General features: G+C 35.3%; 1 protein-coding gene across 7 annotated transcripts in view; it reads right to left on the bottom strand.

Annotated features, from left to right (window-relative positions):
- Window positions 1-12,585, bottom strand: part of AP1S2 (adaptor related protein complex 1 subunit sigma 2) — a 44,686-nt gene continuing 32,101 nt past the window's right edge. For 3 of the 7 annotated variants that reach the window (XM_012434516.3, XM_064364505.1, XM_064364504.1), the window contains exon 5: window positions 6,140-7,556. In XM_012434516.3, the coding sequence (XP_012289939.1) occupies window positions 7,500-7,556 (57 nt within the window). In that variant the 3' untranslated portion in view covers window positions 6,140-7,499. The other 4 variants (XM_012434526.3, XM_012434577.3, XM_064364503.1 and 1 more) reach the window with 3 other exon arrangements.

The following is a 12,585-nucleotide window of genomic DNA, read 5'->3' as shown; positions in this document are numbered from 1 at the left end:
AAGGTTTTAAAAGCAGCATTTATTGATTGAAAATAAATGTGTAGATAAGCTCACAACAGCATGGAATCCATGTTATTTAATGAAGTACATGAAGACTCCTTAGATCTTCCACCATGTATCTTGTGTGTGCTTATAACAACCACCATATTCAAATGGAGGGGAATTTTCAATATTTTACTGAAAAAAAATTAGAAATTCTTTCTTCAGCAGCTCTCCATAGTTTGACAAACTTTTGGAAAGAGATAAAAACACATGCCAGTATTTGTACGTTGAATGTTTATTACAACTAATTGGCGAAGTGATAAAGACAGTGCTCACGTGGCCTGAATATTGGTCACAATCACAACAAAGCTTAATCCAGCCCAGAATATACAAGTGAAAGTATAAACCATGAAGACACGTTTAGATATGTATAAGTACTTAGAAAAGTGACACTGAACAATTATATAGCTTTAAAAAATATAGGGCCAACTAATGCCATTTTACCTCATTCAACTCTCACTTTTTTATATGAAACATGTCTTTTTAAATTTTTATAAGACTTCTGTTAACTAGGCAGTGCCATGGAAAGAAAGGAAGCTGCTGTAAAGTTTGCAGCACTTCTAAGTGGAGGGAAGCAAATAGGGAAGCAAAATAAATTTGGCATTAACAAGCATCCCAGAAGGAACATTCATGCTTTAAACAATGACTTTACACATAACACTGTGAAGAGAGCAACATGTTTTCTGTAAGATACTGTTATGAAGAATTCCTGGCAAATTAACATTCTCACTTTATTTTGGGCATCAAAAACAACTATGTATGTCATTATGACCACAAAAAAATTCATTTCAGGAGTCAAATGTGCCTTGGCCTTAAAAATTATGTGCTTACTATTATGAAACAATCCTGTTTCTCATCCCAGATTCAGAATGCTTAAGAAATAATTTTTAGTGTAGAAGTATCATTCCAATTAAGTCATTAAAAATAATTCCCTTTATTTTTGAAAATATTCCCTTTTATTTTTGAAAGGTATGTAATTTCCAATAGGAGTCTTTGGAGTAAATTTACTTTTTAAAGTTTCAACAAAGTTAAGTCTCCATTCATTTGATAAGTGACATGTAATTCCCTTTTTTTATATATATATACCGAAATGCTGCACTAATCTTTGGTTTCATAAAACCAGGTTTCACATTATAATTTAAGTTTCCTTTGTCAAATACAGTAATTAATAAATGTATACTGCCTGATTTTGTATGTATATGTGCCATTTTCATATGTGAACATAATCAGATTAAGAGAAACTGACCTTTAAAATATCCAGAAAAGGTATCTTTTTCTGCTACCATTCTAATTCATATTTAAGTCCCTTATCACTTGATAACTAAAGTTCCCTTTAAAAAAAAATTGTGTAGGCATGAATGAAGCAGCTTAGCAAAACAGTAACACTGACAAGACATCATCTTACACCATTAACTAACATGGACATGAAGGGAGTGACCATCTACAGTGTGTGAAATGCCACAAGAAGTCATCAAGGGAGGAGAGTTATGTCAGTCCAATTTCTTCAAGAACACTACGTGGGGTTTCAGCTTCCTGTGGAGGGAAAATGTGAGACTCTGGTAAGCAGATCCAGGGAGTCTTGAGAATGTAAAAAATTGACATGGAGAACATGCTTGTTTTAGAGAATCAAGAAAGCAATTTGGTGTCACAGTAGTATTCTAATAGTGGCAGCCAGTGGTTAGTTAGGGTTTTGTGCCCCAAACGTTGGAGACCACTAAAGGACGGTTTCAGCATTCATTAAGTCCCTGCTAATTACCTACCAACATGTTTCGGCATTCATTAAATACCTGCTAATTACCTACCAACGTGCTGGATGCCGTTGCTGTAAGGCAAAAAGCACTCAAGCCCAGTGCAAGCCTACTAGCAAATTATGAAATCACTGCTACTCAATTATATCTATGAAAGGTTAAGTTATCTTCGTGGTAAAATTCAAAACCTCTTCCCTCTGTGTTCCCACAATTCTTCACCTAAAGTTGTGTTCCATGCTTTCTGTCACATGCATTTATAGAAATGTCTTCCTCTTGGAGATTTTAGTTAACTGTGTCCACAGCAGCAAGTCTTCAGAAACAGCTATCTTCCCAGACCTCCCCAGGGCAACCAATGGCATCACTAGAGGCCACATACAGAAAGAATACCCTGGGACAAAGGCATTTTTGTTCTGTGTAGCAACCAATACTGGTTTTTAAATGTCAAAGGAGGTCAAAACAAACCAGGCATATCCAGGAAAAAATTAGTTAAAAATTTTCCAAAGTGGCTGATTTTGCAAATCACAAAATAAAGGACCAAGGAGGCCAACTTTCAGGTATTACTAGCAATGAATTTTGTAATTAAAAGGCAACACTGTCTTTTAATGAAGGAAAATAATATACATTTTTGGTATCCAGTAATAAACTTACTTTTGCATCCTAATCATGGTACAGCACAAAACAAGGAGAAGAGAAATTATATTAAACCATAAATCTTTAGAATATTAATTGCATATAAAGCACTTCATGGTGTAATCTTAAGTAAATTAAACTCTATGGTCTGTTTCCTTATTTGGAAAATATGGGTAATGGTACTTACCTTCATATGTTGAGATTAAGTGAGTTAAGGCTCTGCCTAATTTATAGAAAGTGCTCCCAAAATGTTAGGTGATACAGTTACACACTTGAAATCTAAAATGGAGGTATTTAGCATTTAGTACTAAATGCAAGTACTATAAACCAATTCTATTTATAAAGCTTATGACCTTTTAGTATGTCTGTGTAGTAATGAAAAATGGGTAAAAAGAGTCTAACCTATGAAGTATTCTTGCCCCCTCAAATTGAACCTCAATCTAGTCAGGTTACAGATCTAAATAGAGATGAGGGATAAAAGAACAAGCTAAATATTGCCACATGAATACGATGGCCAAATCCATAGGGTAGGACGTTCTGCAGCATAAATAACCTGGTTTAAAAAAAATGGCAAGGGGGGAAAAAAGCAGAAGACTTGTTAAAGATTAAAAGAGACTTAAAAGACACATCAACCAGATACAGTGTGAGAGTCTTGGTTGGAAACTGATTCGAACAAATCAAATATAAAAAGGCATTTTTTAGACAATTAGGAAAAACTGAGCCAGGCACAAGATATTATTAATTGCTGTTAATTTTGTTGGGTGTGGTACACATCTGTTAGGGACACATACTGAAGTATTAAAGACAAAATGACAGAATGTCTAGGGCTTGCTCTAAAATACTGAGGCAAAAATGCGGGGAGTGTTTGGGGAAACATTTGACATCTAAATCACATAAATATTAAAGAAAAATTTAAAATAATTATTTCCATGTAATGTTAAATAGTTTAAAAGTTCATGTGGCCTTTAATGTATTAAAGGATGCGTACATTGAATTCTACACAGTTTACGTTCTCAGCTTATCCATGTAAAAATGTCCCACAACTACTGCTTGGAGCTGGTCAGACTTTTCCCCATGTGCTCACTGCCTGCAATCTTATATAGCATTTCCTGAAGAGAATCATGCTGCTTATCAAACATGCATTATTGAAAATATTTGTCCTTTCTAAAAGGCCTAGTTTCAAAGAATTATTTACACATTTTTTTCTTGTGAGACTTGTACAGATAGAGTTTAAAAATAAAATGTGTTGATAATATAAAATGGAACTTTCATATGTTCACACTGAAACTGTAGCTCAAAATCAGCCAGAAAAGTTATTATCTAAAGTAGTAAAATTTGTAGAAACAAAAAGTCAAATGGTGGTTACCAGGGGCTTGGGGAGAGGGAGAAATGGGGAATTGTTGATTAATGGGTATAGAGTTTCAGTTTTGCAAGACAAAAAAGTTCTGGAGATCTGCTGCACAACAATGTGAATATACTTAACACAACTGAACTGTACACTTAAAACTGCATAAGATGGTGAATTCTGTGTTATGTGTTTTTAACCACAATTTTTAAAATTTGCCTGGAAAAATGAAAATATAACAAGTTATGAGGGATGGAGAAGAAAAAAGTCATTCACATGAGACGAAGTACATGCAATACTTTTATTTTAGACATGCAAGGAAAGCTATTTCAGAATCTACTAATTTAAAGCAAGCAGCTGTATACAAATAGCAAAAGAAGCAACATTTTGTTACAGCTTAGCACAAGGCATCCAACACAAACAGGCATGAGACAATGCATATTTATGTAGCATTAAAAACAGATGAATAACATATTGTGGGGCAGGAGGAGGAATGGAAGGGAAAAATGGAAATGAAAGACCAATGTGTTTCAATGCTTCCAATGTATGGTGCTAAATTTACCATTTGATAGCACATCCAGGTGCTTCAAATGTAGTGCATTACAGTGAGAATGTTAAGAATGGAAAATCTTATCTGTATACCTGCCTAATGCTAAGTGTGGTCAAAATACATTTTCATACATCTTCATTCAGTGGTAAATCAGTTTGAACATCTTGTGAAGTTATTGTTTAATAACTTAACTCAGGCTTTACGCTCTCTAGATATAAACAATGAATTGTTTTCCTTTTGTAATATGCTGCATGTTTTATTAAAAGAATATGCAATAGTTATCAATATTAAAGATTTTAAAATTCAGAAATATAATGCCACAGTTAACAAAGCATTAAGTATTTAAACAGGGACTTAATATATTACAATGTCATCACTAGTAAAATATAAGTATTTAGGTATTAAAACTGAATATTAGGCCGGGCGTGGTGGCTCATGCCTGTAATCCCAGCACTTTGGGAGGCAGAGGCGGGTGGATTACTTGAGGTCAGGAGTTCAAAACCAGCCTGTCAAACATGGCGAAACCCCATCTCTACTAAAAATACAAAGCTCGGCATGGTGGTGCATGCCTGTAATCCCAGCTACTCGGGAGGCTGAGGCAGGAGAATCACTTGAACCTGGGAGGCGGAGGCTGTAGTGAGCCAAGATCATGCCACTGCACTCCAGCCTGGGCAAAAAGAGCAAAACTCCATCTCAAAAAAAAAAAAAAAAAACAAAAAAACCCCCCTGAATATTAGAATTTTTGAACTATATAAACTCAGCATTAATGCTTTGAAAGCAGACTTTTCAGACATAGCTCTCTAATAAGTTCTTAAAGGGATTGTTTGATAATATATAGCACAAGTGTGATTCAATAAATGTGGCACTACAAAATTTCCTAAGACTGAATGTTTTAACCTTAAATATATAATAGCACAAATTAATTTTAGTTTCTTGTATTATTATTATTATTTTTTGAGGCAGAGTTTCGCTGTTGTTACCCAGACTGGAGTGCAATGGCGCGATCTCGGCTCACCGCAACCTCCGCCTCCTGGGTTCAGGCAATTCTCCTGCCTCAGCCTCCTGAGTACCTGGGATTACAGGAGCGCACCACCATGCCCAGCTAATTTTTGTATTTTTAGTAGAGACGGGGTTTCACCTTGTTGACCAGGATGGTCTCATCTCTTGACCTCGTGATCCACCCGCCTCGGCCTCCCAAAGTGCTGGGATTATAGGCGTGAGCCACCGCGCCCGGCTCTTGTATTATTTTCACATTTACTTTTATGTGATACAGTAGAACACATTAGCTCATACAGATTGTAAGATAATCACATAAAATAGTTTCTTTTTTTAACCTCAATATTTGAAGACCAAACCATACTATGTATTATGGTACTGCTCATTTTGACCTAGCACTTCAGCTATATTTTCTTTGGTAAATATTTTAATGATTGTCATGTTTTCCTCTTGTAAGATTAATCATAGGTGGTTCATTAATGATAATATGTATGTGTTTAAGATTTAATATTACTCAAAACACTTCTAGGTCATATTTTATCAAGATGAGATTAAATCAGTTTCAGAGAGGAATAAGCTGTATCAAGATCACATACAGAATGAAAATAAAACAGAAAAGTTTGGAATGTGAACAGGAAAAAAATACAATCATAAAAGTACTAGTTCTGAAATATTCTACTATAATTATACAAGATAATAAATCACCATGCTGAGGATATTTTCTTTCATATGTATATCAGCATTCTATTTCCTCTGTGAAATTCTGCATACTCGATGGGTAGTCATTTAGTACACAGGGACATTAAAATATTCATGACGTGGCTACAAAAGAAATGCATATATTCTTACACACAGTATACAAACTGACATAGACACAATCAGATTTCTAGAACATTTAGTTCACAGTAAAGATAACTAAAACTTAAGTTTCTGTTTGTTTTTGTTCTTTGGTGTAAGGCTGAATATTTAACTTCTAAACAATGCCCAAGAATTTAGATTCATTTTTTTCTAACTTTACTATATATAGTGGTCAAAAGGATCACTGACATCCTCCAAAAATTCTACAAAATCCTAAAACACTATATTTACTACTAATACTATGACAAGATTTTCAGTGTAAGTCATCTAGTCAATAATGAGTTGACCAAAAATTCAATTAGAATATTCCCCTTCCACCAGTGTTTAAATTCATCAGAATTTTATTACATGAACTAAAGAACCTAGAGAAAAATCCTTCCCAATAAAAAGTGGAAAAGTAGTCACTCATCTGGTATTTTAAGTAGCAATGAAGGTTTTTAACGGTTTACTTATAGCTACAAAAGCAAAAAATCCATATTACTTTTTAAAAAATCCTCAAGACAGATTTTAATGTACTCTCCAAACAGATTTGAGTGTCTATAGAAGGACTTCTAGGGGCTCCAAGAGTTCTGTGAAATTAGAAACAAAATGATGTACAAATGTTCCTGGGGAGAGGGCACATCACCCTTCAGGCTCTCAAAGGGATTATATCCCCACCAGAAAGCAATTTTAAAATTGCTTATTTGAGTGTCTTTAAAGTATCCTCATTTTAATATTTATTCAAGTTGAAGCTTTGAAATGTTGAACTACAAAATCATGTAAACTGTTTCAAAAAAAATATCTAACAAATCCTTAAACTTACACAACCATTAAATACAAAAGTATCTGAAGACAAAAGCCAGTTACATTTTAATCCTTAAAGAATTCCTAAATATTTTAAAGAGATAGCTGCCCTTTCCTCCCCACTCAGAATAGATTATAGTGGAATGAAGCAGCAAGTTAAAATCATATTAATAAGAAATTAAACTCCCAACTACTTCATTTTCTTATAGAAGCTCTCATTTTCATAGGGAAATTCTTCTGTATCAATGGCATTAGTGATTCACAGTATTTAATGAATGCTTTTTGTGTCAATGAACCTCTGAACCTATTTCCATATTCTGTGTAAAAAATAAATTATAAGCCCCAATAATGGATAATTATCCAAGCAAAATTCCCTATGAAAATATCAGTTTAATGAAGTAATTGGGACTATCCCTTGGGACTTAATGTAATTAGACTTTTCAGGTAATGCTAAAATGTAAATAACAAACTTGACAAAATTGTAATTACAAACTGAATTTATATATCCTACTACATTTTGATGCATGTCAGTACTCCGGCACGTATTCTAGTACGCTTTCTTATACCCAATGAAACTCTTGCTGTGATACATAGTCTCTGTTTTCTGGAGAAAGAACAAGAAAAGTTTAGGTCTGTCAAATAACCTTTTCCTAAATAATACCAACCTGTCAAATAGCCTTTTGCCTAAATAATACCAGTTCTTTGAGCCTTTATATTATAGTTTTTCGTCTTTTTATTTTCTCTCTTAATTTTCTATCATACCATGTAAAAACCAACCATCTAGAGCTTATGCTCATTAAAAGAAAAGAGGTGGTTTCCCAAATAGAGTTGAATATGCGACCATTCCTCCTCAGGAGACTTACTATGAACTACACCAACAATTATACAGGAACAATTCTCAACGTGACCACCCAGGCATTTCTACCACTTATACTCTGATACACTTTTCACTACTTTTAGGAAAGAAAAGGGTTGATGATAAGCCAAACTATTCTTTGCAGCCAATGATCCATATTACTATACTTAAATAAGAAATAGCATTTATTAATTGTGAGAATACTCTTCATAGGGAGAAACCCTTCTTCATTGGAAAAACATCCTTCAAGAAGAAAAGAAACTCTAAAATGCACCAAAATAAATGTATTCTTTTTACCATTTTTAAGTCGCTTTAACAACGTTTTAAATAATTTCCCACTTTAGACTACTAGGGTCAGAAAAAGCTCTGTTATAAATGCCTTAAGGACCACTTAACATTTAAGGTAATTTTTTAGCTAAGTGATATGCCCATAATTAACCAAAATATTTTCCTCTCAGATACAAAGAAAGTAGATTGAATTACAAACTCCAGTTCATAATTGAATCTCTCTCTTACCACCAGTACCTCTTGTGAGTCACATAAAAATTATATCAATTAGGAATTAGGGAGGGTGAGAGTAAAGTCTGTCATAGCACACAAGAGACCCTGTGCAGGCCTAAGTCTACTATCTTGTTCTTCCCCTGGGTACCTGTACGAAACAGTCACATACAATACTTAGCAAATTATCAGTTTCTTTAAACACTAAAACCTCAGTGATTTCAGTTAAGTGGGAATAAAGGCCACAATGAAAACAGTGAGAAAAAAAATTTTTTAATCCAGTTGTATTATACAACTATAAACCACATATTGTCCTTAGTACAGATTCTCTGGAGACCTATTCTTTGAATAAAGATGACAATGTATTATTTCAACCTGAAACAGGCCTTCAATCCCAGGAACTCTTTTTTACTCCTCACTAATTTGCTCCTCACTAAGTCTACTGCCAACTCCTCACACTGTCCTCAAGCTATATACAACTCCTCCCCTTCTCCCCAGTCCCAACAATTCTCCCTTAGATGATGTCATTTCTCAAGACTAAGAAAATGACATTTTCTCAATTTTGCTCATCCTACTGATGAATTAAAGAAAAAAAAGTCTACAGCTTTACCAATTATCACCTTATAACCAAGGAGAAAGACTCTTCCCATTCAAGACCAATGTTTTTGATTCCACTCCCATTCTCCCTTCCAATACACTTTTTTTTTCCGAGACCTGTCGCCCAGGCTAGAGTGCAGTGGTGCGATCTCAGCTCACTGCAACCTCTGCCTCCCGGGTTCAAGCAATTCTCCTGCCTTAGCCTCCTTTGTAGCTGGGATTATAGGCACCTGCCACCTCACCCAGCTAATCTTTGTATTTTTTTTTTTTTTTTTTTTAGCAGAGAGGGGTTTCATCATCTTGGCCAGGCTGGACTCAAACTCCTGACCTCATCTGCCTCGGCCTCCCAAAGTGGTGGAATTACAGGTGTGAGCCACCACACCTGGCTCTAATATACTTTTTCTTCCCCCCTCCCCACCCATGCCAAGAGACAGAGTCTTGCTCTGTCACCCAGGCTGGAGTGCAGTGGCACTATCTTGGCTCACTGCAACCTCTGCCTCCCTGGTTCAAGCAATTCCCCTGTCTCAGCCTCCCAAGTAGCTGGGATTACAGATACGTGCCACCATGCCTGGCTAATTTTTATATTTTTAGTACAGATGGGGTTTCACCATGTTGGCCAGGCTGGTCTTGAACTCCTGACCTTGTGATCTGCCTGCCTCGGCCTCCCAAAGTGCTGGGGTTACAGGCGTGAGCCACTGAGTCCAGCCCCAATATACTTTTTCTTTTATTCTATTCCTATTTGTCCTTCTTAGAAAACATGCACTTCCACTTTCTCCTGCATGAAGAAAAATTTTGTTCTCAAAACCCTACAAAAAGGACCAGATGTAGTGGGAAGTGTAGCATGACAATTAAACAGCAGAGATAAGTCAAGTTACATCTGTTCTCAAAACCTAAGACAAGGCCTGTTACCAAGAAATTTCCTAGATATTCACCATACTAGGCTTTGACTCAAGTAGAACCAACCGGGAGGCTATAACCAACACAGATAAAGTAGCAATTATCTGCAGGCTTAAGTCTTGTTGACATGAGAAGTGCTTAAGTAAACCAATAATATTGAATATCCATGACTGAATGCCTAGACTACTGATTCTCTTTCTAGTACTATAATGTAGTAAAAGAAAATAATTTACATTCAACGAAAAGTAAATGTAAATAAGTGTAATTTCAAGTTATTGCTGTATTGTAGTTTTTCTTATAAAGGGACTTCTTTACTTATTCCTTGCACAATAAAGTGGTATGCTTCATCCTTCATATTCTAGAATACGGTGGTCCTTTTTATTGCCCCTAATCAAATTCTATGGCAAAAGATGCAAAGTCCTTACTCTCAACTCTGGAACTCCCTTTCTTGCGTCAAAGACCAAGATGGCCAGAGAGTATCTAATTTCACTAAAATCTATTTTGAACAATAAATGAAAAAAGAGAAGAATTGAAAGCACTCTATAAGGTGACTTTTAGATGACAAGGATCCTGGTGTCAGTCTTATCTCACAAGCATTTGTGAAGTGCTAAGAAAGTCAAGAGATTTTTTTTTTTTTACATTAAGTTAGCAATGAGTGGCAAGAGCTACATGGTTGCTCCAGATGGTTAGTGTCTAAAATGGCCAAGACCAGACAAGTGCTTTACTTTACGTGCTGAAACTTTATTTTAGTAAATTCTACTCTACTTTTACCATCTGGAGCAACACGATGTACACTCTTTCATTCACACAGCAGCATTTTTCCATTTTTAAAAAATGTATAATACTAAATACATGCTTGTTTTTACACTGGTATAAAAAGGGAAGGGGGAACTTTAAACATTTTCAGAGGTAACACAAGTTAGCTAATATCCTGCTCCTAAGCCTGGGCAACATGGTGAAACCCTGTTTCTACAAAAAATAAAAAAATTATTCACTAGGTGTGGTGGCATGTGCCTGTAGTCCCAGGAACGGAGGAGGCTATGATGGGAGGTTTGTTTGAGCCCAGAAAGTCGAGGGTGCAGTAAGCTGAGGCTGCAGTGAGCCACTATCATGCCACTGCACTCCAGCCTGGGTGATGGAGCAAGACGCTGTCTCAAAAAAAAAATAATAATAATAAAATAAAATAAAATAATATCCTGTCCTAGATCTTTTCTCACTTGATATACTTGGAGTATCATTCCATATCATTGCAAAAAAAAAAAAAAAAATCTCATTTCTTTTACAGCTACATCAGTTTCATGTATAGTTGTATTATAATTTTCTTAACCTATTTCTCACTGATGAATATTTGGTTAAGCTTCAATGGTTTATTATACTAAGCAATGTGTCTCAGTACATTTTTGTTGAATAAAATTCCTTAAAGTGTAACTAATGGGTCAAAAGGTATGTACACATTTAATCATTAGCAGATATAACCGAACTAATCCTCCAAAAGAAAATACAACTTTAAGTGCTCATTTTTGCCAATCCAAGAAGAAACAAACAAACAAAAAACGGTCTAGTTGATTTTTAAATTTATATTTCCTTAATAAAAGGACCATTTGTTTTGCTTTCATCTGTGAATTACATACTCATGTCTTCTGCTGTCTTTTTCTATTGTGCTATTGATCTATTTCTATTACATTTGTCTTATAAATTTGTCTTAAAAATAATGATGAGGATAATTTACTACATCTTATAAACTATGCTCTAAAACCCATTAGTTATCAAATACTAAGGACAAATTACTTTAGCTATTAATTGTGCTTTTAAAATAAAAAAGCAGAGGCCAGGTACAGTGGCTCACATCTGTAATCCCAGCACTTTGGGAGGCCAAGGTGGGAGGATTGCATGAACCCAGGAGTTTGAGACCAGTCCTGGCAACATGGCAAGACCTCAATTCTACTGAAAATTTTTAAAAAATTAGCTGGGCGTGGTGATGTGCACCTGTAATCCCAGCTACTCAGGAGGCTGAGGTGGGAGGATCACTTGAGCCCAGGAGTTCAAGGCTGCAGTGAGCCATGGTGGCACCACTGCACTCCAGCCTGGGTGACAGAGTGAGACGCTGTCTCAAAACAAACTATACAAACAAAAAAAGCAGAATAATTAACTTAGCAAATATAATTTAAGAATGAGGGATCTCACTATATTTCCCAGGCTGGTCTCAAACTTCTGAGCTCAAGGGATCCTTCCGCTTCAACCTTCCAAGTAACTGGGATTACAGAACTGTGCCATTGTGCCCAGCTAGCAAATATAATTTTAGACTGCAAATAAATATTTTAAGTATGTTTTAGGACATGCTGTATTGTATTTGCCTTGGAATACCCTAAATTTAATCAAGGTTTTCTTAAGGTAAAAGATTTCTTAGAATCACAGAATTTCAAATACTAAAACGCTACTAAATATCTTTACTAAGTAAAATCTTTAAGGCTAATAGGATGCAAGAGAACAACAACAAAAAGTCTATATATGCAACAAAAGTCTATATATGTAAATTCTGGTCATTTGAACTATTCTACCTTTAAGAAATTAACAAATCCCTAAAGTGGATAGGAAGACTGGCAGAAAATTGAAAGGTGTTCTGTCTGTAGGGTATACACAATTCAGTTTCCACTTAAAAACTCAATTACCTTAACAGAAGTTAACAGATTTGGCTGTTGCTGAGGAAATTAAATTATACAGTGACACCCCACAAGCCTTGCTGTAGGTTGGATTCTAAAGTCAACTGTAGATTATCACCCCAGTT

The sequence above is a fragment of the Aotus nancymaae genome, unplaced genomic scaffold, assembly GCF_030222135.1.
Source record: "Aotus nancymaae isolate 86718 unplaced genomic scaffold, 86718_ANA_hifiasm-v0.15.2.pri h1tg000058l, whole genome shotgun sequence".
NCBI lineage: Eukaryota > Metazoa > Chordata > Mammalia > Primates > Aotidae > Aotus > Aotus nancymaae.
This window is presented reverse-complemented; position numbering and strand designations above follow the sequence as displayed.